The sequence below is a fragment of the Haematobia irritans genome, chromosome 3 (genome assembly GCF_050003625.1).
Source record: "Haematobia irritans isolate KBUSLIRL chromosome 3, ASM5000362v1, whole genome shotgun sequence".
Taxonomy (NCBI): domain Eukaryota; kingdom Metazoa; phylum Arthropoda; class Insecta; order Diptera; family Muscidae; genus Haematobia; species Haematobia irritans.
Window position 1 is genome coordinate 151986397 of NC_134399.1, and position 16307 is coordinate 152002703.

General features: G+C 37.4%; 1 protein-coding gene across 3 annotated transcripts in view; it reads right to left on the reverse strand.

The window, feature by feature from the left end:
• Window positions 1-16094, reverse strand: part of nej (CREB binding protein nejire) — a 32501-nt gene extending 16407 nt beyond the window's left edge. For 2 of the 3 annotated variants that reach the window (XM_075300174.1, XM_075300172.1), the window contains exons 1-7: window positions 15948-16094; window positions 9841-11452; window positions 9586-9778; window positions 8088-8450; window positions 3040-7467; window positions 2687-2976; window positions 2419-2576 (exon numbers count right to left, since the gene is read on the reverse strand). In XM_075300174.1, the coding sequence (XP_075156289.1) occupies window positions 2419-2576; window positions 2687-2976; window positions 3040-7467; window positions 8088-8450; window positions 9586-9778; window positions 9841-10188 (5780 nt within the window). In that variant the 5' untranslated portion in view covers window positions 10189-11452; window positions 15948-16094. Of the gene's footprint in view, window positions 1-2418; window positions 2577-2686; window positions 2977-3039; window positions 7468-8087; window positions 8451-9585; window positions 9779-9840; window positions 11453-12439; window positions 12599-15947 lie in introns of those variants that run through there. The other variant, XM_075300173.1, reaches the window with a different exon arrangement.
• Between the last annotated feature and the right edge of the window lie 213 nt (window positions 16095-16307).

The window sequence follows — 16307 nt, forward strand, 5'->3', positions numbered from 1 at the left end:
ACTAGGAAATTTAAATTTTAGTCGTTTTATATACAAACTATAATAAAAAGAAATATGCAACACTATATGAAGATTTATTTATTAATTATTATTGTATAATCGTAAGTAAAAAAATAGGCCGATTTGGCTACGAATCCTACTATTTCGGAACAATGTACAGTGGCTTGTGCCTATTGCCTTAACAACACAAAATTTTTAATAGCTTCCAATAAATATCCTGCAGAAAAAAAGTCCGACGAAATTTAATAAGACAACAATAATTGTTAGATAAATCATATTTTCGTCTACCTTAATGAAAATCATATTCCGATTTTATTTAAACTACACTAGATAAAGAAGTTGTAGTTTAATGATTTTACATTTTGCAGTAAGAAGTAGGATCATCAGTGTTCATCACTTATTCAGACAATACAGACTGATAAAAAAACTGAATGTGTCATTAAAAATGATCCAACGACACATTTTCATAAATGTATCGAAACCTTTCGTTATTATAATGATTTGGCCGATAAATAACGAGACATTTCATTCAATCAACGAAAATTGTCATTGTCTTAATGTTTCGTTATATCAACGAATTGAGCCGTTGGATCAATTTTAATGAAATTTTCTTTGTCTATAACCCATAAATGTGGAAATGATGAAGGTTAGGTTAGGTTGCAGCCCGATGTATCAGGCTCACTTAGACTATTCAGTCCATTGTGATACCACTTTGGTGAACTTTTCTCTTATCACTGAGTGCTGCCCGATTCCCTGTTAAGCTCAATGACAAGGGACCTCCTTTTTATAGCCGAGTCCGAACGGCGTTCCCCACTGCAGTGAAACCACTTAGAGAAGTTTTGAAACCCTCAGAAGATGAATCACTTTCATATTGATCTACCACCCAATTTTATTACTTGAGTGGTGACATTTATCGAGCTTATGGAAGACACTCACCGCTCTTCTGGTTTTGTATTTTGCAATCTTGAATCTTATTGCAGTCCGCAAGCTGGTATCAAAAAAATTTTACGGTTTTCTACAGTAGAGCCTACTTCTTTATTCTTTTAATAAAAACTTAAATCATATATTTATTGGGGACTTTTGTGAGGAATTTTAATTTGAATTGGGGATTTTAGGGGACAAGAGACAAAAATATCTTGCAAATTGCTTCCCTTCAACAAATTCTCCAATATGCTTGAAGCATTAAAATGAATTTTAATTTGAGAAGTACATAGTATATAAATATTTGTGTATGTTGGGTTAGTATCTCCTCTCTTTTTAATTGATTTTTGTTTAATCACAGAAATAATTTGTTTGAATCAATAAAAGTTGTTGTTTTTTTTAACTCAATTAAAAATTTTGTTGATATATTTTTTTTTTTGTGCAACATTATACCGGTTGTAGGAGACTCGAAAAAGTAATGAATTTAATTTTAATTATTTTAGAATTATGGGCCTTTTCGGAAACGCAGTGTTGCGCTGCAACTGCTGCGCATCACATTCATAATTTCAACATCCGGCAACACTGTAAGCGTCATATGTTCTAAAATGCAACAATGTAGCATATGTTGCGCAAACGTAATAAAAAACACGCAGTATAAAAATGGCTGATGCAGGGAACGAGTAAATATTAAAATTTTCAATTTAGTTTTTTTTTAATTATTATTTTATATGTTTATAATATTTTTATTATATTTTCATAATTTAGGGTAGAGGTTGATTCCAAGACAACTAAATTAATAGTAAGAGCATGTTTGGATATGGAGGGCGACTTTGCGTCAGGCCGCTTTTTATACTTTAGATATCTTTTTTTCTGTAAATAACAGTGATTTGACCCATTTGAAGAGTCATCTAATTCGCAAATAAAATGTATTATATACTTTTCCATTGCGTTCTAAATTGCAAACAAAATATGCAACAAAAAAGCAGCTGCAACAGCTGATCGGCAACAGCTGCGCAACAAAATCAATGTTGCGCAGCAGTTGAAGTGCAACACTGCGTTTCCGAAAAGGCCCTATCCCTACGTTACTGCGTTGAGTCCCTCACGGTCGAAGGAAGCGGGAAAGTTGGTGTTAGCATCGTCCGAAAAAATACTTTTGTTGAAAACGAAGAACAAAGAAATAATTTTGTGATTTTTAGGTTTTATATTATATCGTCATATGTTGCATAATATAAGTTTTGTAATACAGCTGGCATGTACTAGTTGCAGAAAATGTTCCGAAAATACTTATTAATAATTACATAATCTTTAAATGAAATATATGAGCATTTTTCTACTACTACTGATTAGCATTTTAAAATTTTATGCTTTGTGGTGGTAATAATGACAAGAATCCTTGTGAAAAAGACATTTAAACGATTGACGATTAGAAGGATAATTTGTACACATAAATATGTTATGGAATTTATTTAGATAAATATATTATTGAAATGTACATACCTGTTTTGGTAACTATAGTATTTGGCATCTCTTGGTATGGTACACAACTGTTTACCAAAGCAACATAGAACTTGAGGATTAAATGTATATTTACGGCCACAACAATAACCCAAGGCCTGCATTACAGGATCAATCTCTTGCTCAAAGACTTCGGAAAGCTGAAAGTGAATAAAAGAATACATATCATACATATTCATATTCATATTATTAAAGTCTTACAATAAAACAAAAAAATTAAAAAAACAAGTTGTTTTCGTTCTCTACACACCTTTGTACAGTATTTGTAGACCTTTGAAGATTTACGATTATATAGCCATGCATTATCAAACATCAGCCAAACGTCATCGACATATTCCCAAGGATCATTGTATTTACCTCCCATTAGATTGTTACGTATACTTCCCAAGTCCATCGGCTTCTTGATTATTTCAAAATAATCAGGTATGCCTAAGACTTGTGGATCAACCGGACAGCGGAATGGCACAGATTCGGGTTCATGACGAATGAGTTTTTCTAATGTGGGCAATAAGGCTTGCTTTAATTCCTCAGGATCAAACACTATGGAAGAAATATATGGTTAAGTTTAATTGTATAATGGTATAATTAGTTGTTTAAACTTACCGCATTTCTTTTTCTTATCGCCAGCATTGGACATTAGCGGTTCCGGAACCACGGGCTTTGTTTCAGTTTTGACTTTAACATCCCCGGACGCTCCTCCTCCTGTGCCACCCGAACCTCCTTCAATCATTGGTTTAACATCGTCTTTGTTATCACTTGACTTGGCTGCATCTCCCCCACTAGTACCTGTCTCATCAACTTCCATAGGTTCAGTTTTAATTTTAACATCACCATCTTCTTTTTTAATATCCAATTTGGCAGTGCCATCATTATTTACATTTTTTCCAACACCAGCTGATGACTCCTGTTGGGAATTGTCACCACCACTACCGTCATCCATGTATTCCTTTTTAATGTCATCTTCTTGTTTTATGGAATCCAATTTGCCTTTGCACGATTTACCTGTTGTTTGTGAATCACCATTGGGAGAGGGAGGTGGTGGGACGTCGTCATCGTTGTCACGGGCTGCTGCCTCAAGCGCTGCCATTTGTGAAGAGAGACTATTACTGCTACTACTAGATGCCGCTGATGGTCGCACCGATGGCAGGGATGAACTGATCGCTGAGGTAGTTGTTGTTCCAGAACCCCCTTTACCCATAGATGTTATCTGTTTTTGCTGATTCTGTACGACCCCATTGCTGGAGCTACTAATGCCGTCTGTCGATACTGCAGGAACTGCCGCTGTTGATGAGGGGGTTGACGTAATTGAAGGAGCTGCTACCGTCGCTGCGGCCGCTGTTATTGCGTTAGCTGATGATGTTGCTGTGGCCGAGGTAGGTGTAGTTGATGGTGTTGTTACTGCGTTCGTCGTGGTCGTTGTTGAGCCCGATGCAATCGTTGCAATCGTTGATGACACTGTCGTCGCCACAGATACTGACGACGGTGTTGACGACGGCGTGGGTGTGGTCGATTGCTGTAAGCCAACAACAGCTGCGCCTCCACCAATTGTGGATGCAGCTGTGATATTCGCTGAGGCAGGAGATGTTGCATTCATTGTCGGAGGTGGCGTATTTCCACGATCACCTATCGACTGCATTAGTGATGGTACAGAGGGAGGATTATTACTGTTGATGGGAGTACCTATGGGACCATTTGTCGTGAAACTAGGCGAGGGGCTTGGTGCCGCCACCATGCCGCCTGCGGCACCTACTGTTGCGGAAGAACCTGTACTCGTTACGTTAGTTGGTCCCGCTGCACTTGTGCCGGTGGCAGATGTAAGCGAGTCCATACTTGTTGGTGTCGGTGGCATATTACCCATTCCAGCGCCTCCTGCACTGCCCACCATCATATTTTGCTGTTTTTGTTGTTGAGACATTGGGGACGTGAAAGTGTTTTGTTGTTGCTGCATTTGCGTGTTTGCATTGCTGAATGGTGACTGGGGCATAAGCATTCCACTTTGCTGTTGTTGTTGCATCATACGTTGTTGCTGCTTCATCATTTCGTTCAATTGTTGTGACGTATGTGCACCCGTTCCACCATTTGCATTGATAAATTGCTGTTGCTGTCCGGGAATGGGACTGGTCAATACACCGGCAACGCCTCCTCCTGCGGGTCCTGTTTGTCCCGGTTGCATAGCCTGTCCTGTAAATGGCGACAACACGGGATTGGGAACGACCATATTTTGTTGTTGTGATGTTGGAATACCATTTCCACTCATGCTATTGCCTCCGGGACTTGGTCCTGGCGGGCCTACTAACATGTTACCTTGTTGCGGGAATTGCATACGCTGTTGTTGTTGTTGCTGCATGGCCAGCATACCGCCACCGGGTGAATGACTTCGCATACCCGCCATATTTTGTCCGGGCATGATACCGCCACCAACATTGCCTGGAGTTTGACCCCTTAGTTGCATCATATTGGCCGCGCCACCCATAGGCATACCTTGGTTTGAAACCCCGGGTCCTACAACTCCGCCCATTGGACTAACCATTGGTCGTATTTGTTGTTGCATTTGTTGCGGATGACCAGGAGGTAGTTGTTGGCCTCCCACGGAGGATGGAAGCCCTCCAGTCGCATTGGGACCCGAACCAGCTGCAGCATTACTGGGCCCGGCTCCAACTGTCCCGCCAGCATTTCCACCCTGTTGTTGTTGCTGCATCTGCAAAAGTTGCTGCTCCTTTCTTTTGAGACGTTTCTCCTCTAATTCTTTTTGAATTTTGTAAATTTTTTCGGCTAGCAGGTGATAATATTCCGATCGAGATTTGGCCATTTCATACATGTCCCTTTCAACTTTTTCCGCATAAGAGACAAGGTTATGCATGCGTTTGTCCAACATGGTAGCTGGATCGGATGTAGGGAAAATAGCTTGCACCAACTTGTGGACCAAGTGCTTTCGGAGATCGTCCGTCACTAATTCCCTCCAATCTTTGTTCTCATCGCCTCCAGCACCGCTTCCTCCACTTGCTCCGCCACTGCCGCCGGGCACTCCGGCATTCTGTGATGTAGACGGAACACCGCCACTACCAGAAGTCGCATTACCACCAGGAACATTAGGACCGCCTCCACCTCCCATTGGCCCACCACCGGGAGCATTTCCTGTTACTGCATTGTTGGGAGGCGTGTTGTTTGGACCACCAACTAGGCCAGCACCAGCCTGCGCTTGCATTTTCATTTTGGCCAATTCTTGCGGAGTCAACTGCTTATTTGGCGGTCCACCACTACCGACAGGACCACCCCCAACCATGTCGCCACCATTCCCCCCCGTGCCTAGTAGGGTATTTATATTGGAATTATTGAAATTGTTATGTACGTTGACCGATAGGGGAATGTTAGCTTGTTGCTGCTGTTGTTGCTGATTAAGAGGATTTGATTGAACTTGGTTGGGATCTGTTGGTACCTTGACGCCGGGTTTTAAAAGGTCAGACAGGCGAGGTGTTTGTACAGACGACATTTGAAATTTATTAGGCCCTCCAGCACCCTGGAGCAGCATTTGTTGTTGGTTTTGCATTCCGGGTCCACCACCGCCATCGGGGCCGCTACCACCACCACTAAGTAGTAAGTTGTTGACAACTTGTCGCATACCAACTTGATCGTTATTGCTAACAGCTCCTCCGGAAGAAGGTCCTACAGCAACGCCTCCACCTGGACCACCAACGGAATTTGACATAACCCTCACTGGTGGCGGCACTCCTGCCATGCGTATACCCTGCATTTGTTGTTGTTGCGCGTTAACCACTGCGTTGCCTTGTAACATATTGTTGGGTCCTCCGGCATTACCTACAGCCCCTTGCATGCCCATACTATCGAAGCGTCTTATTTCTTGATTAGGATTCTGCGATGCATTTTGCATTTGTTGTTGCATATCGCCTGCATTGGGTTTCATATTCATTTGCCCCTGATTTGGTCCTACTCCGCCTACAGGCATTCCGCCGGATCCAACTGTAGCGTTAGGAGCTCCACCGCCGGGTTGAACACCACCTCCAGGTTGCTGAGGACCCCCAACTTGTTGAGGTCCACCAACACCACCCGGAACCTGTTTATCATTCGCGTTAGGCTGTCCTTGTTGTTGCTGATTGGCATTATTAGCACCGCCGCCGGCGCTGCCACCAGCCGCGTTCGGGTTATTGCTTTGATAAGCGTGATTTTGGCGGAATGGGTAGCAAATGATGCAGTCCGAACGCTGACATGTTTTGTAATGCAATAAGATCTGCCGCGAAGATATACAATGCTGGACTGTACAATCTCTACTCTGTTTACAATTGGCCATATGTGTGAGAACATCTTGCATTGGCTTACAATATTGAACGTTACATTTTTCACGATTTGGATTAAGACTTTCACGGCGGTTGCACTTGTGCGCATGCAATAGCAGCATGAGTTGTTGTTGAATTTGTTTTTTGCGCTCGTCGGAGATATGTTGGCTGCCGGTGCTACCGCCCGCACCACCGGCTCCAGCTCCTGCTCCACCAGCGCCTTGATTCGTGCCTACTTGTTGAGAAGTACCTGGTTGTTGTTGCTGCTGCTGTTGTTGTTGGGGAAGCATCATGGAATTTTGTTGTGGACCCCCGGGTCCTGCGCCCGCTTGCGGTGGTCTTATACCGCCCATACCGCCAGCACCCATTAAACCGCCTTGTGGGTTTTGCTGTTGATTTGGATTCATTTGAGCATTGTTCATTTGTTGTTGTGGTCCACTGACTAAACCTGGTCCACTGCCATCGCCTCCAACGCCTGCTCCACCCATGCCAAGGGGAACACCGCCAGGTCCCCTTTGACCCTGTTGCATAGCTGCTGTCATATTAGGTGGCACGCCACCATGTTGAGCAGCAATCTGTTGTGCCAACATTTGTTGTTGGGGATTGTTGGCATTCACATTAAGACCGCCTTGCGGACCACCAGGGCCTCCATAGTTGCCAACATTACCGACGCCGACCCCACCGCCATAGGGTCCGTTCGGTCCTCCAACTCCTCCACCAACCATGTTATTCATTTGGCCTGTATGAAAATTAATGTTCCATTGTTTAAAGATACCACCAATATTTTTTTGAGAGAATTTAAGTGTTAAAACTTCAAGAATCAAAATGGCGAATTTATGGCATTCCCCAATTTAAAAAAATGGCTAAGGACTTTTCAAAAATTTTCGAAGTTCTAAATTTTGAGAACTTGGCCAACTTCGATTAAAATAACGAATGAAATATCGGCTAGCCAAATATGCATATTAGGATTTCTACCTCCGCTATTAATCAAACAAACGTTTAAGGCTTGTTTGTTTAATCGATTATTTGATTAAAAAATATCAATAAACAACGGAGATTATTAAGTCAGTTTTTTTCATATCAAGGACGAAAAACGACTTCTTTAGCAGAAGTGATTTATTGCAGTAGAGTGAACTTCAAGTGAGTCCAAAATGTTAAATTATTGAGCATTCCTAGTTAATTTCAGATAATTTGATATATACGTAGATGTAGATATGATAAACTAAATAATGAAAACTTTTCATTCTAAAGGGACAAAAATCATTAGAGCTAAGAAGTTCCTCAATCGGAATAGGACTAAAGAATATCACCCCCAACAACATTAAAGAGTTTTATCATTAATATAATTGTACAACTTACCCATTTGCATGTTTGGATTCTGCATTCGAGGGCCACCACCAATACCTGGACCATTACCACCCATTAAATGAGGGTTTGGACCTCGTATCATATGCTGTTGACCGACCATACGCATCATTGGTCCGTTTTGCATTACTTGTGGGTGTCCCGGACCTCCCATATGCATGCCTTGATTGGGTCCGCCCACAGCAGGTCCCATATTACCGGGACCAACAGGTCCCACACCACCAGGTCCAGCATTCATCATACCACCACCGCCAATTTGCTGTTTAATCATACCAGCACCTCCTACACCCATGCCACCCATACCGCTATTTGTAAGCACCATATTGCCCATATTCCCTTGGGCAATGGTATTCATACCTGTAATAATTTATGTGAAAATAATTTAGTATTTGTTCATAATATTAATTGACATTGCTCAAAGAATAAAAATCTTTTCATATAAATGGGACAAAATGTGTCCTGTGCATCTAAAAGTTTTTCGTATGAATATAATAGCATGTATGTCATTGTCTATGTTTATCCATGTGTATTAGAGATGGGCACCTGAGGATTTTAACACACGCTCGCTCATGAGGGTAAACTTTTTGATCACGCGCTCTCATGGACGATATTTGTGTTATGCGCTTTACAGACTATCAGTTATTCCGGACGACAGTGCTCGTGTCGAACATATCCCATATATTGTGCACATTATAAGTTAAGTCCGAAGGCATAATCGATACTGCTACATGTTTATGGGATCGAGAACACTTTTACCGATTATTTAGTCATCGCCGACAAGTCGTATCGATTCGACACACTGTAAGATTCTTTACAAACACCGACATTCCGTCCGGAATAACTGATAGTCTGTAAAGCGCATTAGGGCGGATGCGCCCTTGTCTCCATCGAAAAATGTCGGTGACGCACAGAAATCTCGTGACTCACTCAATTTAAAGTTTAAAATCTACTTCTTGACTGAGCCCATTGGTGTACAAGAGTTAAAAAAGCGTTCATCGGCTAGAATAATGAGGTAGGCGTAGTAGTTTGTGAGCATAACTAAAATCGTTAGTGTGACTAGGCGTGATTGAACTCGTAGCGTTGTTATATTCTTGGGAGCATAGTCCTCTATTCAGTATGCCACTCTAAGGACCTATCAATAAATTTATTATATATCATATATAACATATATTTATCTCTGTTCGAAATTGGTTATATTTTCCAATCCAATATATTCTCTTTATCCGCGATTTTTTTTTCTTTTGTTTTCCAACTTGGAAGTTACTCGCTGGGCAAAAATATAATTCGAGTTAGAGGTTTAAGCCACAAAGGCCTTCTTATATTTTAACTAAATTTTCTTTTAGAATGATCAAAACGCTCTGAGTTTGTAAAGCAATTAAAAATAAAAGTTGCTACTTGTGTCATTTTTGTAAATTTTATGGGAATATTAATTGGAAGTCGATTGTGAAAATAAAGTATGTTTGTTTCTTGATTTGTTATTGTTTATTCTTACCTGACATCGAGTTCATTTGTGTACCATTATTTGATATGGACATTGGCATTGAGTTCACAATGGCACACATTTGATTAACATTTACTTGCATACCGCCCGTATTGGGTGACTGCAAATTTGGAGATTTACTTCCCAATTGATTCATAACAGCGGCGCCCATGGGATTGCCAACCATTCCAGGATTTTTATTACCCTAAATTATTAAAAGTTCAAATTAGTATACAGAATAAAACATGATGTTATCTCTCTATTTACCTGTTGCTGCAACAAGTGTTGCAAGTGTTGATGATGCATCTGCCTTAAAGGATTACCACCAGGACCACCACCAGCTGAATTAACATCATCCACTGATCCATTTAATTGTGGACCACCAGCACTACCGGGTCCAGGACCTTGGGCGGGAGGTTTATTAGGTCCACCTACTCCTACATTTACTGGCATACCATGGTTGGGAGCTCCACCACCAGAACCAGGGCCATTGCCCGGTCCTAGTTGATCATTCCACGTAGAAACTAATTCATCGGGCAAATTTTCCTCCAATAGATAGAGATCATCCACTTTCATCCGCTTTTGCGGAGGTTCTTCCATATGATCGGCCATCATTCATAAAGTTGTGGATATTTTGTGAACGTTTCTACAGTTTTTGCTTTTTGGTTTTAGTTTAATAATTATTTGTTAGGTTTTATTTTAAAGTTTTTTAGTTCGTTTTTAAGACTATATTGCCGGCCGTTTTAAACTCCTTTTCTTTGGATGACAATTTTAACGACCACTATATTACGACGTTTCAGCAACAGTTCGATTTGTTTTTTAAGGAAAACAAAAGCAAGTCGAGAGAAAAGAATAATGTGAGAGAAAGTTACACAAGGAACTACTGTTGTTTGTTAATTGAAGACGGCTTAAGATATTTATGCGTTTTGTTTTTCTTCGTATTTGCTGATAACACCAACAATTTGTGCAAACTGGGAATTTAAAGTGTTGCTAGGTTGTTGCAGCTTTTGCTCACCAATAAACTCGATGCTGTTTCTGATATGGAGAGTAGGAATTGAACTTGCCAAGGTTGTAAACGTCGACGTCGTTGTTTAAAAAATAGTATGTCTCTTTGCCGTTGTTGTAATGTATGTGGGCGATTTTGTTGTATTTGTTTGCAGATTGTTTTGGTACTACACACAGAATTAACTTTTTTATCCGACAAATAAACCAAAGCGTTTTCAAGTAACACGCTTGAGTGCATTTTGTATATAAACACGAATTGTTTTTAATTTGTTGTTTGTAAATTTATTTCTCTTCTACTTCTTTTTGGCTTCACTTCAAACACTGCCGACCGATTGTTGTCTTTAGTATAGTTTTATTCTTGTTGATGTTGTTTAAACACTAATTCCTTTTTTCTATTGATATTGGTAGACGGTTTTGCTTATTTGATGACGCGTCCGTCCGGCAATGCAATAAAAGGAGGTGGTGGGTGAAGTTGTGGTATGTGGTAATATTGACAATTGTTTTTTTTTTTTTCGGAACTAACAACAGCCCACCGCCGCCACCTCCATCACTTTAGTATTTAGCATAATAACATATCATTTGCAATACTTTTTCCGATATTTGTCTTGTACTTTTATAATACACTCAAGTCTCATCTCGTTGCTGCTGCAGTTGCTCACTGTTGTTGTTGTATTTCATAACATTATATGTTGCCACCTCTCCCTTTAAAAAAGCAATCTATATCCTCAGCTGGGATAGATATTTACAATGCTTACTTTTTGCCAGAGGTATTTTTTTCGCCTTTTCCACATGAATTTTTTTATTATTTATATTTGTCTTTAGTTTTAATATATTATTCTCTTCCCTTTTTCATTTTTAGAAAATTGCACAAAACCTAGTTGAGGAAAAAAAAGAGCACTCATAATTATAACACATTCACATATGTGGCAGAGATATGTTTATTTTTCTATTCCAATAGCCGCCTTCTCATACATATGGTGGGATGTCATTTTGTGTTTTGGTCAAAGTGAAAGATTGTTGAAAAGTGTTGCGCGCTTTTTTTCTATCTTGTTTTGTTACTTCGTTTCCAACCCATAACACCACACATCAAAACGAAAATATATATATGGATTTTGTATTGAACACAGAGATGAACGGGAATCGAACGAATGAAAAACCAACCAAGCAGCCAGGCGAGTTTATAGTTGGGGAAGTAAAAGAAATATTTTTGTTGAAGTACTACACAGAGCAACGAAGGAGAAACCCCAATAGACAAACCAGCTAGCTAGCAAATCAACTCTGATAGAAACTTTTATAGAGCCGCTCGCTAGCTATTGCAGTTTAGTAGCTAGTAGTTGGTAAAAATGTCGATGAAAACAAATTTCTCTCTTTTTATTTCGTACCACTATACACTCGTTGCCATTATTAAGGTCTCAACAAGCACTAGTTCGTTATTGTATTCGGTTTTCTTTCACTCACACGCTCCCGTTTAGGCTTTGGAACTCGTTGCTTTTCCATTTCACATACACACACTCTCCCAAAACACAAGCACACACACCAACACATTCATATGTGGTGTATTTTTTCATTTTGAATACCACCATTTAAACTCAACGAGTGCGAGCAGTAATGGAAAAAGAAAGAAAAAACACACAGACTGGCGACTGTAAAAATTTTTGGTTCGTTTTTCTTCACGTCGTCGTTGAATCTCAAAAATTTCTAATGCACATATCAGAAAATAATTTGTTTTAATTTTTTTGACAACATTAAAAAATTCTAAAAAAATTTTCTCCAAAAACCGAAATTAGAGAAAAATTCGTAGAAAAATTGAAAATTATCACAAATGATATTTGTTGCCCGATTTATTTTTGTTGATGCTCACTTTTTGTTGATTTGTCAATTTTGATTTTTTCTTTGGAATTTTCTTGAATTTCAATTTTTTTCCAAAAAATTTTAAGATTTTATTTGGATTTTAGAGAATTTTTTGAAACTTTTTGCAACAATAAAACACAAAAATTTTGTCCGTTTATGTTGCACTGGCGAAAAAGTCAACTGATTTTGCAAACGAACAGCAACAGAACTAGGAAGAAGACTGAAGCCGAATGTATAGTCGCATTTACGTATGACAGTGTTACCATAGTCACATATCGTACAAAAGGGGGTAATGGTGGGTTGTATGACAAAGGGAGTAAATGTAAATTGTACTCTAAATGTACTTTTTTCCAGAAAGTATATTTTATATTTTTTTATGAAAAAAATAATTATATCAGAAAGCTGCAAGTGCTGTCTCAATAAAAATATAGACGTACATAATAAAAAGATAAACTAACAAATGGTCAATTCGAAATCTATTGTAGATGATTTGGCTTTGGATATGCACATGGAAAACATCAAAATGACTTCCGATGCGTAAATATATAATATTCTATATTGATATTAGTAATTACAATAAATGAATGTATAAACATTTTATATAAGCAAACAAAGGATTTTAATTTTAAATCTTTCGAACTTCTGTTTTACCAATTTGAGGAGATATTCTTAAATAAGAATAAAACAATAACATAGTTTGATACTTTGAATAGTTTGTATATGTGTCTCCCGTATAAAAACTATTTCTTATTATATTATCTCCATGTTCAAGTAATTGTAAATCAAGGGATTTTAGTATTTGTCAAGAATTAGTCTTTAAAACGAAGTAAATCCATTTTGTATCTAAACTCCTTATGAAGGAGCATATTTGCAGAGTATATGTTTTACTTATTAAAAGACAAAGATTAGCTTTTTTCGTATTTCAACCGAAAGATTGATTTGGTTTCCACTATATTGAATGGCAAGTCACTTCATATTTTGTTATCGAGTATGAAACGAACAATATGTATACAATATGTGTCAAGAAAGACATTATTAACAAATATTAAAATACTCTTTTGATACAAACGAAACGAATTTTCAAAAAAACAAAAACGCAAATTAATTCCATTCGACAGGGGTTTCGTTCGATATACTGAAACAGGGCATACAATTTATACCCATATTCATAATAATTTACTGACAGTTTATCGAATGAATTTGTATTGTAATAGTAGGTTTAAAGTGTACGTTAACTTTTATGAATATGGGAGTTAGTTTTCTAAGTAGTAATTCAATTAATTACTTTATACAATTCTTTTACTTGTTTCAGCATAATAAAAGATTTCCTTCCATAAGTTTGTATATCAATTCGGATTTTAATGTAAGTAAACTGCTGGGAAAATCGTAGTTGCTCCTTTATAGCATACATAATTTGGTAAAACAACAAAAAATTTTGCCTTAAGTATTACTAACATTTTAATATGCCTATATTTCTAATGTCACTATACTTTATTTCCCATCAATGGAATAGAAATTCAGTAGAAAGTTTCAACAAGTATATCAGTTTGGAGCCAATCATATTTTAGAAAAATATTCTGTAGAAATGTAGCAAATTAGATTTTCATTTAATTTATAAGAAGGATTTAATTAAACAAAACAAATAAAATTTGATTCGTTCAAAGACTACACTAAAGTTGAAATATGGTGCTAAGTCAACCTTTTACAAAAAAATGGATTAAGATGCAGATCGACAGATAAATCAAAAATACATAGTTTACCAAAATATATATATTAAATATCTGGTTTTATCTCTGTTTGGTAATGATGTGTAAAAGTGCTAAGTCAGCACCTATACACGTGCTAAGTCAAATTTTAGGTTGAGTAGGCTTTGCTAAAAAATTTTAATAGCAATTTTTTGTGTGCGATTTTGAGGAAATTTTTTTGTTTATAATGAAAGCATTTATGGTAAATACATTTACCGTTTTTCGAAAATAGGTTTTTTTTTCACAATTAAGTTTTTTGTCTCTCCTGCAAAATTTCAAAAATTTGACTTAGCACCTTTAAACATTAAGCTAACGATATATTAACGTTGTCATACAAGTAGTTGTAGAAAAGATCTTATCTTGTAGTGTGTGAATGCAAACTAAATAAATACTGCAACACAAAATTTTACGCAAAAGAATTTATTTTCGGTGTTATGGGCATTCAAACTTTTAAAAATGTATGCAAACAGATTCTATATTCAAAATTATCGAAATATGTGGATTTTTAGTGTAATTGTGTATTCTATCAATGCTGTTGTTAAATTTCGCGCAATTTGCTTATTATTTAATATATCAGAAAGAATTTTGATGAAATCTTTATATGAGAGAAACTAAAACCATAGTTTTTATTAAACAAAAATTAATTCAAATAAAAATGTTTTTTTTTTTTAAACAGTGATATGTAAAATATTATATAGTACGAAATTTCGTACCCTAGTTAGGAAAAAGGGCGTGAAAAAGTAGCACGATGGCAACACCGGCGGCATTAAGGCAAGTGTAGAAAAAATACTTCGGGTGTATTCGGGTTTCACACACAACAATGAAAACCAACGAGTTCTCCCACAAGAAATGAACGAGTACAGCAGCGCTTTTTTTGTGCTAAATAAGATATAAGTATTTCTCTCTTGAAGAATATCTACACAAGTGGAAAAAATTATAATTTTTAATATGCGTTTGAATAACAATAAGTCTTATAAACCATTTGAAGGCTATAGCAGTAGCATTTTGAATGAAATAATTCTCTAAACGTTTGTTGTTTTGTCATCTCTAAAACGACGACATGTTATTATTGTTATAGCCGTCTCTTTCACTCTCATGCCCTGAAATAGCAGTAGACGACAAAAGAACGGCCAGCATACAAATGGACACTCAATATATATACAGGAGAAATAAAAAAAACACACACTTGCAGCAATTCTATACTCAACCAGCAAACTTTGTGAACTCGCCCGTTTTCTACACCGTGAGCATCAACGAACAGCAGAAAGATACGAACAATCTCACCGTACTACTGAAAACTAACGACACACCACACAACATAGAAAAAATTTTCAGCCATTAACAAGACAAGAGAAAATTACGGGTACGAGACGGTAAAAACGACGAAAAAATCATCTCAGTACGGAATAAATTGGATTTTCAGCCACAATATTTTTTATGAAATATTCTTCATTAAGCACTTTAATGTTTGATACATTCGATTTGATATAGAGAATTTTTTGTAATAAAATTCTTCAAATCACTTTATCGATTAATTAATCACTTTATTCAACACTTCGGGTTTTTTCTTTGCTTTCTTCTTTTTGGCTTGTTCAGTGGAAGAACCAATATTCACTATACTTCTTCAGTGGTGGTGTATATGGGAACAACCAACCAACCAACCAACGCACTCAAAAGGGGGAAATTGAAAATTTGTATTAAGGACCGTAGCAGGTTTTGTACTTATAAATATTTATTCTTCCGACGGCTCAACCGTATTTTATATTTATTTACTTTTTTTCATCTTCCGGCGATATTTTCACTCGTTTAAAGTTGTTTGCGATCGAAACATATCGTATTTTACCGCAAAGTTTTTTCTACTAAAAAATTTATAAAATATTTCATCAACTTTCGAGACCGAAAATGAAAATGACGCTGAGCAAAATAGGATCAAGAGAAGAAACTCGATAAATTTCGTTGCTTTCAACTCGTTGAAATATGAATAAATCGGGTCAGCTCGCTAAGTTTAATGATATCACGGTAGATAATTTTGGGCACATTTTTAAATGGTAGTACTTTTTAGTACCTTATATTAAATACAATGAACGAATAAGTATAGAATAAGTTATTTTAAATATTTTTGAAGTAAATAAC